Below are 9,681 nucleotides of genomic sequence, written 5' to 3' on the forward strand. Positions count from 1 at the left end.
GGATTTCAAAAACAGATGGTCATTTTTCGTGGTAATTGACTTTTAGTCATTTTATTTTCATTAACCAGTAAGAAAAATAGTGGCAATATTCATCGATCAAACTTTCTTCAGCGCAGTTCCAAAAATATGCAATATGGGTAAATGCAATTTATGCAACAGGATCGATAACAGACAATTTTGTTTTAACTTTTTCACTTACAAAACATATCAATATGCCCGGTTTGACGCTATCTACATTCTATCGCTTAAACAATACATTTGATGATATCAAATGTGCAAGCGATCGATGAATGTGCCCTGAATCGTTGATCTTCTAATAGAGAAACCTAACAAGAAGCATAGGTATCCACAGAAAAAGTACTTCAACTCTTGAAGTTGAATGAATATGCCAAGTACAGGAAAACAACAGTACCAACAGTTCCTGTACAGTACCTGTTGCAATTTAAAAGACAGGTGTTATATTAGCAAAGCGTACGTTACGCGCATCTCGAGACATTGTTATTCTTCAATAAAACAGAAGGATAAATTGTGCAGGCAGATCTTCGTCCAATGGCCGATAAAACTAAATTGTTGTAAATGTTTTGAACTATTGAGTACCGTGGAATACAGTACATTTATGCTCTCCAATGACAATTTTTCGTTTTCGTGTTCGTTTTTAAGCCGGATAAAATATCCTCACCTTCTTTTTTGTTTTTTCGACGATGGATTCTTAGCAATTAGAAAAATCATTGCTTGTATACCTATACCATTGATCAATCCGCACCAATCAATTGCATTTTCGTCCTTGGGACGCCAACTTTACAAATATTCGTTCGTATTTTGTACAATCTTATCTCACGCATTATTTGCAATAATACTCAATTGCCCATCCGGACCAATACTAGACGCAATAATAATTGCATACACTACAGATTGTACTGAAATTGGTTGTACCAACTTGACAAATCATACTTATGTAAATCATTGTTAAATGCATTCGACGGATAGTTGTTATTATACCTATTATTCATGGAGTTTCCCATGTCGTAGTTCCATTGATGTGGATATCCTCCTGCTGCGTAACTGTTGTAACCTATTGCATTGTTATAATACATATTATTGTTCCCTCCCCAGTTGGGTGCATAAGTATCATTCCAATTTCCGTAATCATAACCGAAATAGTTATTCATGTTGCCATTTTGGGAAGCCGCCTGGTTGTACTTCCTTCCACTGGACGGTTGTTGCTTCATATTCGGCTTGCACTGTTGGTTGTATTGCTGCATATTATTTGAGAAGTACTGTTGATTCGACTGCTGCGCATTATTTTGATAGTACTGTTGGTTGCACTGCTGCGCATAGTTTTGGTAGTATTGTTGGTTGCACTGCGGCGCATAGTTTTGGTAGTTCTGTTGGCTGGACTGTTGCGCATAGTTTTGGTAGTTCTGTTGGCTGGACTGTTGCGCATAGTTTTGGTAGTTCTGTTGGCTGGACTGCTGCGCATAGTTTTGGTAGTTCTGTTGGCTGGACTGCCGCATATTATTTTGGTAGTACTGTTGGTTATTACAATACGGCATGTTTGGTGTTTGTTGGTACATGTTATTAAATGCTCCGCTGTTCAACAATTGACTGCAATTATATTGACCATATTGTTGTGCTGTTGGCATACTGTACAATGAGTTCAAAAATTGTCCAAAATAATAATCCCCATCAGAAAAGTAGTTTTGCAACGCTCCATTGTGCGCACTTTTTCGACTCGCTTTTTGATACTCGTTTGTACTACTCTTGTTATATCGTTGGAGTTTCGCATTACCAGTTTTGTTGCTATTACCTTGAATCGCGCTAGAAGATTTGCTTTTATAGCTCTGTATGGCACTAGAAGGTTTGCTTTTACAACTTTTAGCCGCATTATCACATTTGCTTTTTGGAACGTGCGATGCAGAACTTGGTCGATTGTGCGAAGTTACCTTACGTTTCTTGCTTTTCTTACTTTTTTCTACCAACGAGCGTATGTGTTGATTTTTTTCAGTGGTAACTGGATGAATGATACTTTTCTGATCATCTCCTTTTACCTACAAAAGATGGCAGCGCTTGATAAAGTAATGCAACGGAAATAAACCATTTCGCTTCCTCCGTTTCTCACCTGTACGACATCGGTCAGTGTCTGTAGCATGGCAAAAAGAGATTTAAAACCATGCTTCTGGTAAGGGATGCTGTACCCTTCGAGGCTTTTGAAATCGTGATCCAGTTGCGATAAACACATTCCGCTGGCGCTAGAAATGGCCAGCGAGCGAATGATTGCTTTTAACTCGTCCATGATAATAATTTGCGCCGTAGGGAAGAACACTTTCAGTTTCACGTTTCACCGATCGTATTTTACTCGGTGTTGGTATGTTGTACAAAATCCGTGGTGCGAACTTTTCCCAACTTTCTCAACAACACAGCACTGGTGCTCGAGTCGAATGGATATCGAGTGCGCCAAAATAAGTTTAGAAAACCGTTTTTTCTTTTGTTTCTATTCGTTAGTAGTGGTGAAGTAACTTTGACAGCTTGAGGTGTTGCACAGTGGTACATCCGTACATCAATTGGATAATTAAAAAAAAATCTCGATTACTTCGAGATCATTCATTGCAGCCAATTTTTTGTTTTATTTCTATAGGTAAATCGAGTAGGTTTGAGTTTTATATGGTCCTGCTTTTATTCTTTAAGCGAATTAGATGTTTTTAACCTCCCAAAATGCCAAACTTATGTTAAAAAAAAACCCTTAACCAAAAAGAAATTGCAAACGTACGGTCAAGTGTGTACACCGCCCTTTCTATTTGACTGCAGTTGTGCTGTTTCCCGATTTCTGCTAAAATTGTGTACCGCACGACAAAAAGGAATCCTCCATCTTGTAGCCGGAGGCAAATAACAAAAACATTCTTCATGCCTACTGTGAATATTTGAACAAAACAGGCTGCTCTCGAAGTCGCACACGATGGACGCTTACAGTAAGTTAGACTACTTAAAGCCATTAATTCGAAGCATGGTGATGTCCCATCGAAACAAGACCGTGTGCATACAGGAATTGCAACGTGATTTTCAAGATATTGAAGGTTTTCCGATTCCCTACGCACAGTTAGGATTCGAGAGTGTTTTTGCGCTCTTGCATGCTATGCCGGATATAGTGAAGGTAGGTTGGAAGGTCCGCGTCGGTCGCATTCTGTCACCGGTTACATATACAGACGTTTAATTTGAATTCAGGTTAGCAATAACAACGGAATACCCGTAGTTACTCACGTTTCTACACCAGCGACAGAGCATGTGGAACAGTTGATACAACGGAGCTGCCATCGCCGAAGAGGAAGAGGATATAAACCTAGACATCCGCCTAACGGATACCGCTTCCGAAATTGCTCAACTAGAAAACATCGTTTTGAGCAAAGTTATCCTACCCTGATAGAAACAATTGCACCAAAACGGCCGATCGTCGAAGCAGAGACTTGTGTGACGCCTATAAAAGGTGATGGGAATAATAACATAGAGAAATTCATTTCGCCATCGAAACAACCTACCGCGAACGATAGTAACGCAAGTATGGGTGAAACTTGCGAACACGTAGATGGATGCGTAATGTCTACGAAACCGTTTTGCGATATGTGGGATTCGATTAACATGATCGATCTACCATCCGACGTAATGGGACTGTCGCACAGCATTCTAAAGGTAGACTTTACTCATTATTTTGCGGAAAAAGCGGAAACAAACGTGCGCATCATGTATGTACTTAATCCCAACCGCGTCTGGCTGGTAAGTGTGCTGCAGGACAAAACAAGAGAGGATTTGAATGTGCAGATGCAAGAATTCTACCGAACAATTCCACGCGACGAGTGGTATGTAGAGGCAAACAAGGTCCAGCATGGAATGTATTGTGCCGCCCCAATTGATCAAGTCTGGCATAGGGCGAGAATAGTGGGGCCACTGATTGGGAGAAAAGTGAAGATATTCTTCATCGACACCGGTTCAATCGAGGTCATGGATTATAAACACATCAGGTACCTATACAAAGTGTTTGGCAATATTCCGGCACAGGCGATTCGTGCTTCATTGGCGGGTCTAATTCCCAAGACCTATGCATGGACCAGGACTGAATCGGAATGTTTAACAGCCAAGATTGTTACCGTTAAAAGAGCATATACGGCTTACACGTTAAGCATAAATCACAAGGTACGTTTCAAAAGGTATGACCGAGATAAACCATTAACTTATCGTCCATCTATTCAGCTCGGTGTTTTGGATATTATCCTGAAGGATGAAAACAATATTATAAATGAGCAATTCGCTACGGCAACGAATGCTCGCTGGACGGGCGCCGTCTATATGGCACAGGGAGTAAGTATCACTTCTGCTCAACTGCTCAAACTGAGGGCAATTCTTTAAGAACATCACTTTTCCATTATACAGCCCGAGGCATATCGTAACAAACTACAAAGCTTCAACGAAAAGTATCCAAGGTATGAGTACTACGCACTTCAGCTCATCTCATTGTGATGCAAGTATGTACTCTGATAACGTTCCGTATTATCGTTTCACAGCTTCTTCTGCATAGAGGAAGGTCACTTTCCAACAGTAGCTGAGCTACGGATGTTTTTGGATCGAGATTTTGATTACGAAGAACTGTATACTCGATTGCCACACTCTGGCAAGAGTGGTGTTGTGGAGAATGTTTCAAGAGCCTCAAACGAACAAATAGTGAAATTGTATGGCATCGTGAGCGCTGTGGATGAGGGGGACATGATGTTTACCTAGCAGGAACGAGAACGATGCGTAGAAGAAAAAGATCACATCGTGCCGTTAAGGTGAGTACGGATGGTTTGTTTCTTTCATTTTTGTATAGAGATCATGGATAATTGTTGTTACTTACCTTATCTTTCTATTGGTCTAGAAGACAAGCGTTTCAAAATGTACAAGCCATTTACAAGTACCAACAACGTCCGTCCTCTGGCGAGAGTAGATGCAAACATTTTTTTTTCGAGATTCTGCAATAGCCCGTAGTCCTAACAGTCTAGAACCCCAAACCCTATTGTGCATTGCATCATGATTTTGCCTTGCGATCAATTCGACAATGTACCACATGGTGCTGTGGGATGATTGTTTTATATCTTTACAACAAGCCCACAGGCAATGACTCTTCATTAGAAGAACAGCTCAAGAAGCCAGTAAAAAAATTGACATATATCACATTTTCACAACGTGCGAAAATTGTGGAAAATCGTTGCTCCTCTATGCTCTTACGCTGTCCACCAGGCGCAGATAAAACAACGTATCATGAGCAGAATACGTTTACCCCGAGGATTATTTGTGCTGCAAGGCCAAAATTCAAAACGGAAAGATCTTTGACAAACTCTTTCAAACCGCGTAGTGTCAGTAAATACCGAATTCGCAAAGCGCCAACCAAATGTTGGTCCGTTAAGGATTACCAACAATATTCGTATGAAAAAAAAAATCAATTCAATAATCATTGTCAACTGATAGGGCATGTTTGGTAGCGGCGCCGGACTTTACACGACATGACGGCTTCAAAATCCTATTCGGATTAATCTCCCGTACGCAGGGCTGACTATCCAGCTTCGGGTAAATAAAGTCATAGAACGCCAGAAATGGCAGGCTTCTTGAGGTTGTTGTGTCGGTAAAGAAGAAGAAAATAGCTGGCCGCTCTCTCTAAATCTGACCGCACTTCTTCTTGTGTCGATACCTGAAGGGAAAGATTTATACAGATAAATTGGCCACTATGGAATAACTCGAGCCAAAAAGTCGCTCCCATTCAAGATCAGATTTTCAAAAAAGCAAAGATACAGCTTTTGTGTTGTATCCAGAGTTTGTTGATTAACCAGTGTTATTTTCAACACCAGGCCAAACAAATCCTAACGGACCCTATAAAAGAAAACATACATTCCACAAATCGTACTGCATTTTCAAGTTATCTGAAAAATGGATTTTGGTACACCCTGTAGTTAATTAATGTGTTGTGTTTGACTTTTAGATGTCTTTTGCTAATTCCATAACATTCCAACCTGATTCTCGTTCTCCTTCTTTGAATTTCGAACTATTCGTTATTTGCATCCACTCTCTTCGAAGGTCTGATGTTCCTTTATCAATTTTTTTTAATGTCCTTTATGCAAGCTAAGCTTTATGTGACCACCATACTTGATCTTTCATTTTCCCTTTTTTGATTGGTATAGAAAACAAACAGATATATGCGGTTGCGGTTGGTTGCGATTTTAAGGATGATTCATCATATTTCTTCTGATAACTTTCAATTTTTTGTTGCATCTTTAAAGCTGTATCTTTCGTTAATTGCACGACTTCTTTTTCTCAAAGTTAACCACTTGTGCTATGTGTGTGTGGGGGGCGAATATGTTGCTTCCACGCTGCATTATAGAACTAACGGAGGTTTCTTTCGCTTCTTGTCTTCTCGCAATAAGTGTATATCTACCGTGAAGATGGTGCAAGCCAAATTTGCAATTTGCAACATCACAACAAGAGTTAAGGAAAGGTTCAGTGTGTGTATGTGGTTTGGTTTGTGGATGCTCGTTCTGTGTTTCTACTGGATGATGCATTAACATAATGGTAATTAACTGAAAGGATTCTCTGCGAGCCATTTTGCCGTGAATACATTAGTATTATGTCCACACCACCGGAAGGTTCTCGTATCATTATTTGAACACTGCTGGCACAAAGAGAGAGTGCTGTTGAGTTTTTTTTCCGTTATCAGCTGTTTATTTACGGATTGTTTCTAGGGGGCTTTTGCATTTCCAATCGCGACTTTGCAGTTAGTTAGTTGTAATGGTGTTTAAAGTTTTGATGCCCGTTGATTTAAACGGGCTTCCAGTTGTTCTTTCTTTTTTTTTGCTCTATCTGCATTTGGACCTGCTTCTGCTCTCTTTCTGTCTCTGTCTCTCAATCTACATTCCTATCTCGATGTACTTTTACGCTACAGATGTTAAAGGTAAAAGCATGATATTATTATTGTTTTTTTTTCGAATATTCTTCCTGCTGTCGTTGATGTTATTCTTTCTGTTTTTTTTTGCTATTTTTTTTGTTGTTTCCTCAAAGATGGTATAATTGAATGGTATTACAAACGAACATTATGACATAACCTCATATTAAAATAAAAAGATGTTTCTTGTTGCGCGAATCTCCGATGGTGGTTGAGATTCGGGTGAGATGGTATTTTGGCCATTTGATGTGTCCCTGGTGTTTGCAACGGTACCACGGCCGAACTGTTTCATAGTTGTCAAACTTTCAAAGAAGGAGGCGAGAAATATTTCTTAAAGGCGAAAAAAACGTATCATCTATAACAGTTTTTTCTAACACACCTAGTATTTGCAAACGCTTACGCTATAGTATAATATGTTTTTTTCTGTGTTTTTGTGCTTGTTACAACCTAGTGAGTGAATAGTAACGATAATATGTAAGTAGTAGAAAAAACGAGTAAGTAACGAAGAAAAGTTTAATTGTAACGTTAAGTGAGTAAAACGATATCGTTAAATGTATAACAAACAAAGTATGCTTTTTTGGGGCATTGCTTTCGTTGTGTGCGTGTATGTTTTTTGTGTTTCTTTTTTTTAGCTTTTTACCTGTTTTTTTTTTTCTTATTATCATTCACTTCCCCGTAAATTGGTTTTTGAGTTTGTTTTGGAACATAGGAATTAACACTGAAAACACTGTAAACACTAGAAACCATCTAACGAGCTAAGGTAGGTTAGTAGCAGAATCCACATTAAGAAGTAAACAGTGTTAAACAGAAAAGTACAACTGTAACACGCTTGTCTAATGCTGAAATTTCTCGTTCGATAAACGAAGCTTTTTGGTTGGTTAAGTTTATATAGTTTATGCAAAGAGAAATATAAGCATAGAGCATAGCCTGCCAAATGGTTGCATTGCGTTTCTTTTTTGTCCACTACAAGCTACCGGCTCCAGAAGAAATCGGGATCCAACACACACACGCAAAAAACTGTGCTCCGATTTTCCGGTAGCTTGGAAAGTGGAAAAAAAGCAATGACCTTTTTTATTTATTGAAATAAAATGGCCACACGCCCTTGCTGCTATAAGCGGGTAAGGTAAGTTGTTGGCTTTACTATGTACACAAACGTGATGATTTTTCATGAACCAGCGGTTCAATCGGTTCGATCACTCTTCAAAACCAAAACGAAAGTAAAGTGAACATTGATAAAAAATAATAGCTCTCATTTCTTCACTCCGTTGGGCGGGAACACAGCGGTTGTGTTCCCACAGAGTTCCCCAAGGCGAGGTGTCGTAGGGAATAATGGTAACAAATTAATTGATCCTTCCCTTTCTTTGAAGCATCCGGTGGAATGGAGAATGGAAGGTACGTTCGGTTGGAAAGTATTTCATCCATCCCACCAACGGCTATAGAAGATCTTGACTCTTGTGGATGCTTGTCGCGTACACTACTACAGGCTCTGACAGATTTCCCGTATGCCGCAAACAGTTGTAATCTTTACGTAGCAACGAACAGTACTGATCGTGATGTGCTGATGATCGTAAAGTTTGGTGCTTTTGGCGATCAATCTTTGAACCGCAACGACACACTCGTGTGCCAAAACAAACGGCTGAATCGAAAGGCTGAAGACGAAAACGCGAAATTGGGCAGAGAGTGAGTGAGCGCAGATTAGATGGGATTTAAAAGCTCGTCTCTTTTGCTCCTATATCGTCCCACAACCTTCCGAGAGCGAGACATGCAGTGGCACGAATCTGAGTCGGTTAGATCGCGGTGTATTACGTTCTGTTCTGTCGTATCTTAACATTTGAGGGACAACTGCCTGTGTTTGTAGCGCTGCTTGTTTGTTTTTGTTTTCGTTCTCTGGTAGCTTATTTCGTTAGGCTCTCATTGTTTCCGTGTTTGTTATCTGTTTGTGTATGTTTTTTTTTGTTTTGATAAATCGTTACCAAAACGTTTTCAAGATGGTGTTGGGGCTCATCGAATTTAGGCGACTAGAGTAGTTTCTTTTTATAAGAATTTAGTTCAGGCTGCATATCCTCGTGATCTTGGTTGGTAGATGAATTGTTTTATTATGAAAAATCCATTCCGTTTTGTTTCTTTTCCATGTAAACGGGGAGGGGGAAAGCTGGTTCTCTGATCTTTACCTCTACCTTTTTCTCAGTTGGTTGTTTTTTTGTTTTTCCTTTGTCTATATGCATTTACCGTCATATATAACTTGAAGTCTTCACATGCCTAACCTTCCAGCCCAAAACGACGACGTTCGATTGAAACTCGGTGCAAGGAACGCGTGCTCGGCCTGGGTGGGGTGGGAGGGAATTGTTCTACTGATCTGCTTCATTCATCTATGCTTAAACGAAACCATAAGCACACTCCCAAATTAAGGAGGAAAATAACGCGTAGCTAAACCCCTTGTCCGTTGGTGAGATGTTTTAGTTTTCGATTCTACAGATGGGACGTAGATGGATAGAAGTTGATTTAGAACACGGCATTTTGTTTTTCCTTTTTTTTTTGGTTGTTGTTGGGTTTTCTCTCTCTCAAAATGGTCGGTGCTTTAGCTGGTGTTTCTGGTGTTGCGTGTACCTGCGCTACCATTACTTCCCGTTGCTATTTCTGGTTGTTGTTTTTTTTTTTTGGTTGTTCGAATTTGCCGTTCACTTTGTGTATTAGGTTGTGTTATGCGTTCAGGATGCGCTGCTCCA

At 39.8% G+C, this 9,681-nt stretch overlaps 2 protein-coding genes across 2 annotated transcripts; one reads left to right on the forward strand and one right to left on the reverse strand.

Annotated features, from left to right (window-relative positions):
• Positions 1-905: 905 nt before the first annotated feature.
• On the reverse strand, positions 906-2,293 carry LOC128712330 (GATA zinc finger domain-containing protein 14-like). The gene is made up of 2 exons (XM_053807225.1): positions 2,120-2,293; positions 906-2,048 (listed from the first exon to the last, which is right to left on the reverse strand). The coding sequence occupies exons 1-2, from the start codon at positions 2,291-2,293 to the stop codon at positions 906-908; spliced, it is 1,317 nt and encodes a 438-aa protein (XP_053663200.1).
• A 660-nt stretch (positions 2,294-2,953) lies between these two features.
• On the forward strand, positions 2,954-4,764 carry LOC128712331 (uncharacterized). The gene is made up of 5 exons (XM_053807226.1): positions 2,954-3,148; positions 3,220-4,182; positions 4,240-4,347; positions 4,420-4,469; positions 4,551-4,764. Exons 1-5 carry the CDS (start codon positions 2,954-2,956, stop codon positions 4,762-4,764), a joined length of 1,530 nt encoding a protein of 509 aa, XP_053663201.1.
• Positions 4,765-9,681: the final 4,917 nt, after the last annotated feature.

The sequence above is a fragment of the Anopheles marshallii genome, chromosome 3, assembly GCF_943734725.1.
Source record: "Anopheles marshallii chromosome 3, idAnoMarsDA_429_01, whole genome shotgun sequence".
Lineage (NCBI taxonomy): Eukaryota > Metazoa > Arthropoda > Insecta > Diptera > Culicidae > Anopheles > Anopheles marshallii.

Coding starts and splice junctions, on each gene's coding strand:
- LOC128712330 (XM_053807225.1), bottom strand. CDS start 2,293: ATGGACGAGTTAAAAGCAATCATTCGCTCGCTGGCCATTTCTAGCGCC. Junction 2,049..2,119: donor CACTGACCGATGTCGTACAG/GTGAGAAACGGA, acceptor CATCTTTTGTAG/GTAAAAGGAGATGATCAGAA.
- LOC128712331 (XM_053807226.1), top strand. CDS start 2,954: ATGGACGCTTACAGTAAGTTAGACTACTTAAAGCCATTAATTCGAAGC. Junction 3,149..3,219: donor CTATGCCGGATATAGTGAAG/GTAGGTTGGAAG, acceptor ATTTGAATTCAG/GTTAGCAATAACAACGGAAT. Junction 4,348..4,419: donor CCGTCTATATGGCACAGGGA/GTAAGTATCACT, acceptor TCCATTATACAG/CCCGAGGCATATCGTAACAA.